This window comes from Callorhinus ursinus, unplaced genomic scaffold (assembly GCF_003265705.2).
Source record: "Callorhinus ursinus isolate GAN/ISIS: 27379988/994484 unplaced genomic scaffold, GSC_fseal_2.0 scaffold48, whole genome shotgun sequence".
In the NCBI taxonomy this organism is placed as follows: domain Eukaryota; kingdom Metazoa; phylum Chordata; class Mammalia; order Carnivora; family Otariidae; genus Callorhinus; species Callorhinus ursinus.
The window spans coordinates 10,087,358-10,100,946 of record NW_027397110.1 but is presented as its reverse complement, the minus strand read 5'-3'; the positions used below and the strand labels follow the sequence as shown (position 1 = coordinate 10,100,946).

Sequence of the window (13,589 nt, the reverse complement as noted above, 5' to 3'; positions counted from 1 at the left end):
GTACGTAAGTTATTTTCTCTTGTATGGCACTTTTTCCAAATAGAAAAACATTTGTCGTCTGAAGATGAAATTTTAAAACCTATTTAAATATCTGTAAGGGACAGACTGAAAGTTATGAGTGGGTGGCTAGAGAGCCATGCTTTTATTTTCTTCCATATATTCATTCAACATGTATTTATTGAGCATCTACTCTGTCCAAGCATTGTCTAACTGAGCCTGGGAAATTTCTTTTAAAGGGCTATCCCATTAAAGCATTAGATGTTTTGGCTTGATAGCTTCATTCTTCCCCCTCTAGATGCCTTTGGAATCCCTTATCTTAGCATCATATAAACATTTTGGAATCTCTTGAATGTAAAACAGAGCCTTCATGGAATTTGCTAGACTTGATGGCTTTTGTCCTTTAATACCTTCTGGAAGTAGAGTAGAGCCCATCCAAGCTTCCAAAGGAAATATGCTTCGTCTCCCTTGTTGCAGCCACACCAACACTGAGGAACAGGCAGCCCGAGGGGACTGGTTTCTCCGTTGGCTTCTCAGAATCTTCTTGAGTCCTTTCTTCCTATCTCTCGATTCCACATGGGGGAAACTTCTCAGAAGGGATGATCGCTGGGCAAGCTGGAGTTTATACAGAAAGTGCATCCACTCGAGGGGTACCCATTCTCCTGTACGCCCTGCACCGAGTAGTCTTCTCTGTTACCCTCCCCAGCCTAGTCATTTGGAGCTTTCGCTATGTGGAGCCCCCAACACCTGGTTCTGGGGAAAACTCCCTCTGAGGCCTCAGATCTAACAGAGCAAGGAACCCTCCTGGTCTCAGATAGATTAAAAATAGAAGCTGATCAAGCAGCACTTAAACTCAGAAACACTAACTCCGGGGTAGAGGACTTTGGTTTCCTGTGAGTCTACAAAAACTTGACTTACTTCATGGGTCTGTTTTTGTTTTTGTTTTTTTTAAGATTTTATTTATTTATTTATTTGAGATAGAGAGCGAGTATGAGCAGGGGGAGAGGCAGACGGAGAGGGAGAAGCAGACTCCCCACTGAACGCAGAGCCTGATGCGGGGCTTGATCCCTGGACCCCAAGATCATGACCTGAGCCAAAGTCAGATGCTTAACCAACTGAGCCACCCAGGCACCTTATGGGTCTTATTCTAATGACATTGGCAAAAGCCATAGACAACAGCAACAAAGCCCAAACTCATAATTCTTTTACTCTCCAAAGCCTCTGTGGAGTTTCAGTGTAGTTCCCAAGGGAGAGACAGGCTGAAGGCAGAGCACAGGTCTGGTGAGCAGAGATCCCTCTTCCTTCCCTTTTGGCTGGCTCAGTTGGGGCTCGGCACCGGGTCATCTCTTTCAGGCTTCCCTCAGGTCAGTCCAGCCATTAGAGACCCAGCTCCCTTTGTCCATTTAGATGAAGTCGGACCTGTTGAAATAAACATCCAGTGGAGCTGTTGAGTCTTGGGTTTTGATGCCCTTACATACGGGACGGGAGAGGTGTGCCCAGATTCTGTCTGGTTGCTACCTTTCAACAGAGATGTCATGTTAAATATTAACAACCACAGCTACTCATTGTTAAGCAAGACAATGAACTGGAACTAGGGACTTTTTACAGCTTAGAGGTTATCTCTGTTGGATGTGGCAACAATGCCTGGAGTCCAGGTGTCTTAGAAGTGACATTTGCGTGGAACAGTTTATGTTGGCCTTTCTGGAAATGTAGAGGATGTTTCTTCCTTCTGATCTTGCTCAGAGCTCTTTTACTGACAGCTAGGATGGTCTGGAGTGTTCAGGGCTAAGTGCTGGAACCCTCTTAGTTACCGAGGGGGAGGAAAGACAGGCCTGGGAAATCCCAAACTCACCATGTGGACAGGAAAAGGGCAGAAAGAATGGGATATGGGGGTACATAACTCTCTGCATCTCCCCTCCGCACCTCATGGGGTACGTGAGAGAAAGTGGGATGGTCAAGTGCTTGGCCCCTGGAACATAGGAAGTGCTCAATGTGTGCTGTTACGATCATGTGTGCCCAGTGCCTGGTACACAGTAGGTGCTCATGTCTAGGGGTGAGTGGTGGGCTGCTCGTGGGGTGGTGGTCAGAAACAGGAAGTACTGAGTGAGACAGGAGGCAGTCAAGGCCAAGGCTAAGCCCCCCATCCTGTGCTTACCCTTTTTCCCACTTTATTGCCCCCCGAGGTAGACAGATTAGAGTGGTCAACCACCCTCATTTTTCAGAAGGGAAAACTGAGAACCTGAGAGGATGATCCCTTACTTAGAGCCCTTCAACAAGCTCACGGCGGGCCCCCCAGTCTCCCACATCTCCTCCGACTGGGGGCGGGAGTAGAGGACCCAGGATGCTGGATGGAAGTGGGACAGCCCCAAGGGCCCTCAGAGGGGCGGCTGCTTTTGCTCATAGGAAGTCCGAGGCACCAGGGGCTTTCCAGGCCCGGGACGAGGGGCAGTCGCAGCGGCCCAGCCAAGGTCAGAACCACCTTCTCCGAAGACAGCCCAGCCCTGCCCTCAGCAGGGAGGTGAGCACTGCCAGTCCGCCCCGGGCCCCTGCAGCCCCGAGAGGTGGGCCACTGCTTCTCCCCTCCCCCAGGTGCCAGGCTTGGGTCTTGGGAAGGAGGTCCTTTATGAAAGGGTCCAAGTCCCAATCATGGGCCTCCAGCTTCCCCCTCTCCCAAAGAGCCAGCAGCCCTTGGCAAAATTGAGAAGGACCCCACATTAGTCCTTTGTAGATGGCCCTTCCATGTCGTCACCCTCCTTCATTAGGCACCTGCTATCTTGAAAAGATTTCAGGGAGAGCCCCAGATGCATCATTCCGGCTTTAAGGGCTATGTCTTCCAGGGTGGCCATTCGTATTTTTAAAGAAACTCTTAGAGAGCAAGGCCCGACCCAGTGGGGTGGGGTATTGGTGGTGGAAGTCCCAGCACCTGATAGCACAGGTTGGAATCAATATCTTGGCGGGGGGGCGGGGGGGGGGGGAAAGTAAGCAGCGTTTTTAAAGGCCCTCTTCCGGAAGTCGGGGGGGCGGGGGGAAAGGAAAGGGCCCCCCCCCCCCCCCCCCCGGCCCAGGGAGGGAAATCAGGGACCCTAGGTACTTTGTGGCTTGCTGTCATCCAGGCTGCTGTGAAGACAGCCTGCCTCTCCCCAGGCCTGGCAAAGGCCAGTCTCTGTCCTAGAGAGAGACCACCCAGTCAGGGTCCTGGAGCCTCACCCACCCGCTCACCTCATCCTCAGGTAACCAAGTCCCTTGCGAAGCAGGCAGAACCGGCCCGGAGGAGCCAAGCAGAGCCCCCTCATCCCAGGAGCCCCGAGAGGCGGCCTGAAGGGGACCGGCAGCTCCAGGGGTCCTCGCTGCCCCCAAGGACATCAGCCAGGGCCCCTGAGAGGGAGCGGCGGACAGAGAGACCTCTGGAAAGTGGCCAGGCGGGCCCAAGACAGCCTCTGGGGGGGTGGCAGAGTCTGGAGGAGCCTCCGGGAACTCAGGGCCCTCACAGACATCTGGAGAGAGGGTGCGACAGCCTGCAGGAGGGCCCAGGCCTCGGGGGCTGGCAAGGACTTGGGGGGCCCTGCCGGGGGGTTGCCAGAGCCCCAGAGGGAACTTGGAGGGGCCCTCTCAGGGAGTCTGAGGAGAGCTGGGGGCAGCTGGGTGGCCCCACCGGCCACAGGGGGCAGGCAGAGGCCCGGGAGGAGCCCCCTAGTAATGGGTTGTGGGAATCCCCCGACAGGTCAGCTCAGAGAGGCTGGGGCGGCCTGCAGGAGCTGCCCAGTGCTCACCAGCCTAAGAGCCCCCCAGAGAACTCCAGGATAGGTCCAGCAGAGTTCTTGAAATCCCAGAGGCCTGAGACACCCACCACCATGGGCTGGGGGGCTGAGGGAATGTGCCCACACCTGCACAGCCCTGAGAGGCGACGCGAGCTCGATGGGAGGGACCTCGTGGGCCTTCTCGGGGCGCCCAGAGAGGGGGCCTCGGCCCGCACAGAGGAGTTGACGCTCACCTCCCACCTTCCCAGGTTGGACTGGGAAGGCCTCCTGGAGCTCCTGCAGGCCCGGCTGCCCTGCAAGGACCCAGCTGGACACTGGGGTACCCCGGCCCCGGCTTCAGGGCCAGAGGTGGGTTCCCCAGGCACAAACGGTGCCCCAGAGCTAGAGCAACAGGGCCAGCCTGAGAGCTGGGAGGAGTCCACACTGGTCAATGGACAGAGCGCTGGGCAGTGGCCCCAGAGCTCCGCCCAGCTACCCAGCCCTGCCTGCACCGCCACCCAGTGGCCAAAGACCAAAGTGACGAGTGGACCAGAGACCTCGGCTAAGGCTGGTCTGGAGGAGTTGGGCCCTCTGGGAAACAGGAGCCCTGCAGAGGGTCCCAGCTTGCCAGACTGGGAGGTAAGTCTGTCTCACAGGCAAGGGGCAGCCTGAAAAGAAAGCCGCCCCGCCCAGACAAGGATCCTTAGAAAGGCCTCCCTTTGGCTCCTGCACACCCTCCAAGGCTCAGCACTAATCCTCCCTCCTGACCAACACTTTCCCAACCACCCAACTGGGCAGCAGTGATAACGACCCACACTTTTTGAAGACCAGCATTTACTAGCTGCTAAGCCCTCGTTTGGGTATTTCTGGGTATTTTCCTCCTTTAATCTCCACAGCAACCTGAAGGCACCGTGTATTCACAGATCAGGAACTGGAGGCGCAGAGAGGTTAAACTACCCGAGATCTCACAGCTAGTGAGGGCTGGGGCTGGGGTAGCAGATCCCATGGGACGGCTCAGCGCAGACCACCCCGGGGCTTCAAGCAAGGTGCTCTGCCCAGGGCGCTCCCCCTTCCCGGCTGTGCAGGCCCTCTTCCTGCGGCCTCTGGTGGTTCCTACCTGACCCTGGCTTGGACCGCAACCAGTGTGGTCAAGTCCCCTCCGCCCTGCCCTATTCGAAGTTCCTCAAAGTCTGGACAGCTTCACTTAGCCCTTTCTGGCCCCTACCAGCTCCTCTTAGGCACAGAGAAGAGGTTGCACAAATGCTCGTTGGGTTGAGCGGGCTGCTAAGCCAGGCTATTTAAATGAGGGCCCGTGTGCAAGGCAGGCCCAGTGCCTGACACGGAGTAGGAGCTCACCAGGTCCCTTCCCTGCCTCCTTCGCCCCAGGGGCGGGGTCACGGAGTCAGTGGTACGCTGGTGCTGCCCGGAGCATCTACCTGCAGCTGGCGGCTGGGGAGGCCAGAGCAGGGCAAGCTAGCCTCAGCTCACTGGGAATGCAGCATGCACTTTGGGGCACCCAGCCTCTCTTGCCCTGTAAAATGGGACCAGCTGCTTCCCTCATAGGCTCCGCTGGGGTGATTTGGAGGCTCCTGCTCGTTCATCCAGATGCCCTCACTTCCTTGATGTCCAGCCCAATGCCACCTCTCTCCTGGACGACACTATACTGGGTTCTGAGCCTGGTGCCTTACATCCTTTGCCACGTATGCCTCAGCCTGATAGAAGGCTCAGACATGTCTGGCATTTGCCGGGGGTCACACATGCATAAGTTGTGAGAAATTAGATCAAAGCTTCAATTCCAAAGCCCCAGCTTTTAACTGCCATGTTGTGAAGCCTCTGAGCACAGGGTCCGACTGGGGAGCCCCTTCCTCTGTATTTCCCTGGGGCTTTTATCTACTTATTTTCCAACTGACTCAATGCACAGACACCAGAGAGATGCAGGGATGAACCAACTTGGTCCTGCCCTCCTGGCCAGAGGGGGATTGGGGAATTTGGAGCCCCCACCCAAGAAGCTGTCATATTTGTCAGGGAGGCATACGGACCACAGGCAGCTCAGGGAGGAGGGGTGCTATGGCCCAGTGGATGCTGGGACACTGCTGCCTGGCCTGGTCTACCGGAAAGAGTCTTTCCCAGCACTTGCTCCCTGGTGAGGCGCCGGAGTCCCTGGCAAGTTAGCCATGGCCACTAGGGAGGGGCGGGAGGGAGCACCAGGTGCTTAAGGGCATTTCACGAATGACACCGCAGAGGCATTTACCAGGTTGCTGGGGCGCCAGTTGGTCACCCTCTATGCAAATCCTTGGCATGGCTTCCCCTTGCCCTTCCTTCCACCCCAGATTTGCTCTCTACTCCACGGAGATGAATGCAGAGCTCTGCGAGCACATCTCCCTACCTTTGCACGTGCCTTTCCCATTGCTTAGGATGCTTTCCCTTCCCTCTTCACTCACCGAACACTTGGTTCATCGTTCAAGTCTTAGACCAGGTGCCCTGTTCTGAGATATCTTCCCTGAATACTCACCCCACCCCTACGTTGGAAATGTTTCCCTTCTAGGCTCAGAAATTCTGTCATTTCCCCCATAAGAAAGTTGTCATTTCCTCCATAAGAAAGAGGAGCCCTCTGGGGGTGGGAGCTGCACCTACTTTATCTCTGCACTTCTGGCTCCTGGCCCAGAATGTGACACAACAGAGGAGCTCAGCTCAATGGATGATGGATCAGTGAATCCATGAATGCTTAAATACATGCAAGAAACAAACGGAGGATGGGTGGGTCAGTGCGTAGATGATGGATGAATGATGGACAATAGATGTGTAAATGGGTGATGGACAGATAAATAGGTAAATATAAATGATAAAAAGATGTTGGGTGGAAAGTGAGGTGGGTGATGGTGGAATAGATAATGGGTGTTGGATAGATGATGTTGCTTAGATGAAAGATGGGATGATGAACTGATGGATGGATGAGTAGAATATGGATGGATGGTGTGGGGAAGGGTAAATGTGGAGTATGGATAATGGGTGGTGACACCCATCCAACACCATATGGATGATGGGTAAATGAATGTTGGAAGGATGAGTAGAATGATGGATGGCTGGGTGGTTGGATGGATGGATGTTGGATGGGTTGAGAAAGGCTACATGGATGTAGGATGGATGGATAGAGGAATGGATGTATGAGTGGGATAATGGATGTTGAATAGGTTAGTGAGTGGATAATGTAGGGTAGACATTGGTTGGTTGGATGGATAATACATGGATCTATTGATATTGGATGCTAGATGGATGTTGGATGGATGAATGATCAATGGATGGATAAGAAGGTGGATACATGGATGGAACCTGGGGAATAACCTGAGCTAAGCTGTGTTCTTTCTTATCTCCAGTTCCAATCAGAGGAGCCTGAGGATTCAGAACCAAGCAAAGGCCAAGACTCACTGACCGACCAGAAGCAGGCAGACTCGGTAGTTGGGTCGTGGGTGTGGGAACATAGGGAGGTGAAGGGAAGGGAAATCAGATTGGAGCTGGGCTGAGGTCCTCTGATGAGCTCTAGGGTCATCCAGACTAGGGATGGCTCTTCCGAGGGGTCATCTGTGTGCATGGTAGGGCCTCAAGAGGAGGGGCTCCAGAGGAGCTGGGCAGCAGCGCTACCTTTGGGCCTGGGGACCTGGGCAGGTAAACGATTCTGGAGTCAGAAGCCCAGGGCTCTGCTTTTAACTTGCTAGAATGTCCTGGAAAAGTCACTCCCCTTTTCTGGGCAAATGGCAGTTTGACTCTGATGGTGTCTGAAGGTAAGGCCCATCTGGTTCTGGAGGGCTGGCCAGGCAGGGAGAAGGCGTAGAGATTCCAAGAGCTGGAGCCAGAGAACCACTGAAGAGGGCCGAGGAGGTGCTGCCGTCAGCTGAGCCTGGATGGTTTCCAGGGTCCGGGGCGGGAGAGATGTGTGCAGGGGGTGGGATCCAGTGAGGCTGCTGGGAGGCCTGGCTGCAGCTGGAGCACATTGCTGCGCCCCACCCCTCCCCACAACCTGCCAAACAGACTGTTCTCATCACCCTCGGCCTCCAGAGAGGTGAGGTCAGCGCTGACAGCCTGGGGCAGCAGGAGGCAGGGAGAAGGAGACAGGCTGCTTGCGGCTGTGCTTTCTTCATCCTGCTCTTGTTCCACTGTTTCTGTGCTCCGCCTGAGAAGCCGATTGGTGGTGGTGGGAGGGGGGGATGCATCTGTCTGGCAGCCTGGAAGCCCCGGTCTGGCCCTGCCGCTAATCAGAGCTGGGGGGGGGGGGCGGATTCTGCCCCTCACTGTGCAGATGAGGAAACGAGTCATCCCAGGTCACACAGCCAGGCAGCTGTTGACCTCCAACTAGAACCTGGGGCTTGGGACCCCCATCCCACAGTCCCTCTGCTGCCTGGACGTTGCTTCCTGGCTCTGTCCTGATTCCCCACATGGCCTCCTACAGTGGCAGCAGGATTCTCATTGCTTGGTGGCCTGTCTTCCCGTCTGTGACATGGGAGGGGACAGAGGACTGGTCACTGAAGGCGATTCTTGCTCTCACAAGGGCTCTGGCAACTTTGCTCTTCCTCTTTCTGGGTTATTTCTTCATATTTCCTGGGGCCAGAGTTTTGTGAACAAAGAAGAAATAGCAATATAGGGGTCCCCCTCTAATCTCCACCAACATGGAAGCCTCTCAATGCAGCCCCAGGCAACCTGGATTGGACAGAGCTGATGACTGTCTCGTTCGCTCGCTCGTTCGTTCATCCATCCATTTATTCACGTACACTTAGCCAGCACCTTCTGCATGCCTGGGTGTAGGCCAGAAGTAAATTGGAGTGCATGCAGCTCCTGGTCCAGTGGCCGGGGCTGTGCTGGGGGAATGTGGTGGGAAGGTGGGGAGCAGTCCTTGCCCCAAAGCCTTCCTGGGCCTGTGATTTGATGCTTTATGTCCCACTGCCAGATGATCTCTGGATTCTGAAGAGTGGGGACACCTGGACTCTGTCCTACCTCTCTGCCAGTAAGCTGCTGGGGGACTTTGGGCAAATGCCTCTGCTTTGCTGGGGCTTGTCTCCCCAACAAGGATGACTGCAAAGGGGGCACATTTGGGGGCTCTGCCAGGGGTGGCTGCAGAAGTGTCTGTGATTCATTCCTTTCATAAAGGGGGGAGGGGAAGGCAGATGGGAGCACTTGTGTGACCTCTTGGTGCCAGACGGGTTGTTGCCATGGGGGAGATGGACCCAGAGTTTCCACATCTTTAGGTATTTCAAGAGAAACTGGAAATCTGCGGTTATATGTTAATCTCTTGATTTTTTAACATTGGAACCTAACGCAAAATAATCTGAAAACCTTATGCAGGCTGAACACACGGGGTTCTGCACGCCCCTCCTACTGGCCACCTGTGGTTTGACTTTAGGGTGGTGAAGTGCACGTCTCCAAAGGTGCTGAGCCCCAAGAGCCCTATCAAACACCCTGTAGTGTGAATGAATTAACAAGCTTTTTTTTTTTAGATTTTTTTATTTATTCATTCGAGACACAGATACAGAGAGAGAGAGAGAGCATGAGCAGGGGGAGAGGCAGAGGGAGAGGGAGAAGCAGGCTCCCCGCTGAGCCAGGAGCCCGATGCGGGGCTTGATCCTAGGACCCTGGGATCATGACCTGAGCCGAAGGCAGACGCTTAACCATCTGAGCCACCCAGGTGCCCCAAAAAGCTCTTTTCTTGGCAGTTCTGTGAGACAAGAAAGATGGGAACCCTGGGCCTTTGAGGTGGGCATGGCAGAATAGGCAGGGGAGACTAGTCAGGGACCCCCCCATCCCACCAAAGGGACCTGGGGGCCAACACTGGACCCTATTTGACAGGCAGACAAGAGGCCAGCGGAGGGCAAGTCTGGGAGTCCACTCAAGGGCCGACTGGTGACCTCATGGCGGATGCCCGGGGACCGTCCCACGCTGTTCAATCCGTTCCTGCTGTCTCTGGGGGTCCTCAGGTGGCAAAGGGTAGGCTGGCTCCAGCGGGGTGGGAGGGATGAGGGTGGGAGAGACGGGGAGGGGAGGAAGGACGTTGGCGTTAGTCAAAGGAAGGAGAGTGGGGGCTGGGGGGGGGACTTGGGGCTCCCACAAGAGAAAGGAAGGATGGAAACACGGTCCTAAGGGCCCCGTGGTCTCTGCAAATGAGTGAGATTTCCCACCTCCAGGACAGGACTGGGGCTGTTTTCAGTTTTCGGGGTGAGGTGGGATTGAATAATCTGCACGGCTGAAAGCTCCCAATCAGCAACTGGGCCAAGGGGAACCAAGTTTTTTTGGGGGGGAAGGGAGAGCGGGATGGCCTGTGGGGGGCTCTGGGATTGCAAAGTGTGTCTCAGACCTGGGCCTGAGCCAGTTTCACAAACATCTGGCATTACGTAACCTACCCCCTGCCCTGAGAGGGCTGTAAACACTCAAGCCTCTGGTTCAGGGTTTCCTCAAGGGCAGGGAGGGGAGGCAGCTGTGACTCCCTCCCTCCTGCCCCCTTCACAGCAGAGACAAGGGGCCTGGCCTCTGCAGGGGCCACTGGCTGGCTCAAGGGCTCTCTTCTCTTAATGACAGGCTGACTCTTGTACTCTCACTGGCTCTGGGTCCAGCACTAGGCTGGACATGTTAGGGACAGTGCACCCATTTTGCAAATGAGGGGATGGAGGCTCATGGAGGTGAGCTGACTTGCTCGAGTGGCGCAGCTAGGGTTTAGAGGAGCCAGCCTCTTGCTGATTTTCCTCATTCCTAGATGAGAGAATGGCTGCAGCTAATCACCCGAAGCCTCAGTGGCTACATCTGTATAATGGGGAAAAGTCTATAGCGACTCTCAGGGTTGCAGAGAGAGCTTGGGGAGATCAGGATGCACAGAGGTGTGATGGTAGGGGGTGGGCGGCATCCAAACACTAACTTTCCCAGCCACTTCATGATTTCCTCTCTGCTGCTTTTGGGGGTTAAGGCACTAGGGTGATCGGACAAACATGGTTATCTGGGCAGAGTGGTACCTTCAAGCCCTGGGCGGGATTTACCTTATCACACTAACTAAAGGTCACTAACATGGAGCAGGCCTGGTAGGAGGGAGCAGGTAAGTCCCTGGCGGACAGAAGGGCAGAGAAATGGGGAGAAGGATTCCGGAGTGGTGCTGCTGCTGCTGATAACCAGAGTGTATCGGGCATCTCCTTTGTGCTCAGTTCTGTGTTCGGTGCATGACATGCCTGATCGCATTTAATCCTCACCACGAGGCATACTAAGTACGGTGGATATTGTCCATGTTACAGATCAGGAAATGAAGCTCGGTGAGGAGAGAAACCACTTGTTCTAGGTCACACAGGGGCAGAGCTGAGATTTGAACCCTGCTTGGGCCAACTGCAGAGCCCTCCCGCCTCTGAGCATCCTGATCTCCAAGCCCTGCTTGCAGCCCCAAGAATCTCCACAGATTTCCCCCATTACACAGATGTGGCCATGGAGGCTCTGAGTTGGCAGATGTCTTCTCATCTGGGAGGGAGAAAAATCAGGAGCTACGGGATGGAACTGCCAGCGGGGCATCCCAGACAGTTACTTAGAGCAGCTTCAAACACCTCTGGGGTTGGAGAGTGAAATCGGTCCAAGGTCAAGAGCCAGGAAACTTGAGTTCTGTCTCTGTCACTAACGTGTATGGCCGGGCCATCATCACCCTCTGAGCCTCATGGTCTTATCCTCAGTAGAGTAATGGTTTGAGATGGATAACCCTGGAGTTTGGTAGCCCTGGGTCCCTGGGTCTGTGCCATCTCTGTCCGAACCAGGACAATTTGTGGTAAGGGAGTCATTCCTTCGTTTGTGCATGCATTCGTTGGAACTGTGTTTACTGAGGACCTACTGTGGGCTGGGGCCCTGGGCTGGCCTCCAGGATATAGACAAAAACACTCTGTCTCTGCCCACAGGAAGCTCAGTTTGGTGAGGGCACTGACTTGTAACTGGTAAGAACACTGTGGTCATCCCTTTAGTGGCCAAATATACAGATGCAGGGAGCACTGGACCAGGAGATTCTAAATCTGTGCTGGTAGCACTTTGGCTTCCTTTGGACTGAGAGCTGGAGGGTGAGGAGGCATTTTCCAGGCAAACAAGGAGGGTTTGGAGAGAGGGGAGGGAGAGAGAGAGGGAGAGTGTATGTGTGTGTTGCGGCACAGAGGACAGGCTGAGAAGTGTTCTAGACCCGGCAGGGAATGCAATGTGCAGTCCCATCTGAGGTACAGAGGACCTGGCTTATTCTGAGAATTCCCAGTGGCTCCATGTTCTGTATCCTGAGCATGTAAAATGTGTGTGTATAATGATGGAAGACAACAGGCAGGGGTCTGATTATGACGGACGCTGACTGCCTGGCACAAGAATGCAGAGCTGATCTACTAGCACTGGGGAGGTGTTGAACTTTGAGCAAGGGAGTGATCTGATCGCTGGGTTGAGGGTACTACAAGAGGAGTCCCAGAGGCCAGGAAAGCAGCAAGGAGGTTGGTGCTGCCAGGGGCCACTGGGCCAGAGCACTGGTGGCTGGTGAGGTCTTCTGTTTATTCACTCACTCACTCTACCAAGGGCCAAATGCCTGAGTGAGGTACAGGGGTAGAGTGGGAAAACAGCACGTGAAAACAGGAAGGCCAGTGTCTAAAGGAAGACTGGCTGGTTCTTGGACTCATTCCTTAGGGTAGAGGAGAGGCACCCAGTGGGAAATGTGGGAAGGAAGTTCAGCTCCCTGGGCCTCTGTTTCTTTATCTGTGAAATGGGGAGAGTAATTATAGTTATGACAGCAATAATTTTTGAACTCCAAAACTGAGCTGTCAGAAAATTGAAATGGCAATTATTCCAAGCTCCCCTGCACCCGCCCCCCCCCAACGCTAGCTAACTAGGGATAAAGGGGTTCTGGGTGCTTTACTTAAATTAACACTTAATCCTTACAGGAACATCAGGAGATAAGAGCGTTATCCCCTTTTACAGAGGGTGAAGTTGAGGCCCAGAGGGGTTGAGTACGGTGCTTAAGGTAACACAGGGTTTGAATCACAATGCCACACAGGCTATCGCTGCATTTTCAACACACTCCACCAAAGTCCCTCCTCTGCTGCAAGGCTCAGGTGAGCTTCTGCAGGCAAAAGGCCTCTTACAACCTGCCAAGTGCTGGGAATATGAGAAACGGGCGTACGCCCACACCCAAGATCCCAAAATGGGGTTCTTGAGCCGAGAAAGACCCGCTTGTGAGGAGGAGCCATTTGGTGAATGCCCTACCACTCCAGAACTCGCTTTGGGCTTAGATTACATGCTCGGAATCCCGTCCCTTCTTACTGTGACTCTGGGCAAGTCGACTCACCTCTCTGAGCCTGTTTTCTCATTAGTAAAATGGGGACAGGGACACCTCCCCGTCAGGTCTGTGGAGAGGCTGAAATCAGGTTCACACAGGTAACGAGCGGGGCTCGGCGAGTGGGACCCCCTGAATTGTTAGTACCGGGTGCACTGCCCACGTCTCCGTCAAACCGACGCGCCGAGCCCTTAGTGGACCCATCGCTCCGTCCGGCGGCTCGCGGGAGCCATAGCAGGGCGACTGGGTGCCACACCCGGCTGCCCCCGCCCTGCACTCCCGAGCCGGGGCCCGACCGAGTCACCTGCACACTAGGTCCTTCCTTCCTCCCAGCGCGCCGGCGGCGGGAGCCCGGCCCTCGATTCCCTCCGCCCCCATCCGCCGGCCCCGACCGCCCTCGCGCACCCGTCCCGTCGCGGCAGGCTCCGCCCCCGGCCCGACCCGCGCTCCCATTGGTTCGCCCGCGGCCCCCGCCGCTGTTTGTCCCGGCTTCCCCGCCGCCCATTGGCCCTCCCGGGTCCTCCCAGGAAGTTTGAAAAAAAAAAAAAAGT

At 55.0% G+C, this 13,589-nt stretch overlaps 1 protein-coding gene across 1 annotated transcript; it reads left to right on the top strand.

Moving 5' to 3' along the window:
• Positions 1-3,715: 3,715 nt before the first annotated feature.
• LOC141370849 (TRIO and F-actin-binding protein-like) lies at positions 3,716-13,574 on the top strand. Its single transcript, XM_073882609.1, has 4 exons — positions 3,716-4,373; positions 7,109-7,186; positions 9,570-9,707; positions 13,323-13,574. Exons 1-4 carry the CDS (start codon positions 3,849-3,851, stop codon positions 13,572-13,574), a joined length of 993 nt encoding a protein of 330 aa, XP_073738710.1. The 5' UTR covers positions 3,716-3,848.
• Positions 13,575-13,589: the final 15 nt, after the last annotated feature.

Coding starts and splice junctions, on each gene's coding strand:
- LOC141370849 (XM_073882609.1), top strand. CDS start 3,849: ATGGGCTGGGGGGCTGAGGGAATGTGCCCACACCTGCACAGCCCTGAG. Junction 4,374..7,108: donor CCAGCTTGCCAGACTGGGAG/GTAAGTCTGTCT, acceptor TCTTATCTCCAG/TTCCAATCAGAGGAGCCTGA. Junction 7,187..9,569: donor ACCAGAAGCAGGCAGACTCG/GTAGTTGGGTCG, acceptor CCTATTTGACAG/GCAGACAAGAGGCCAGCGGA.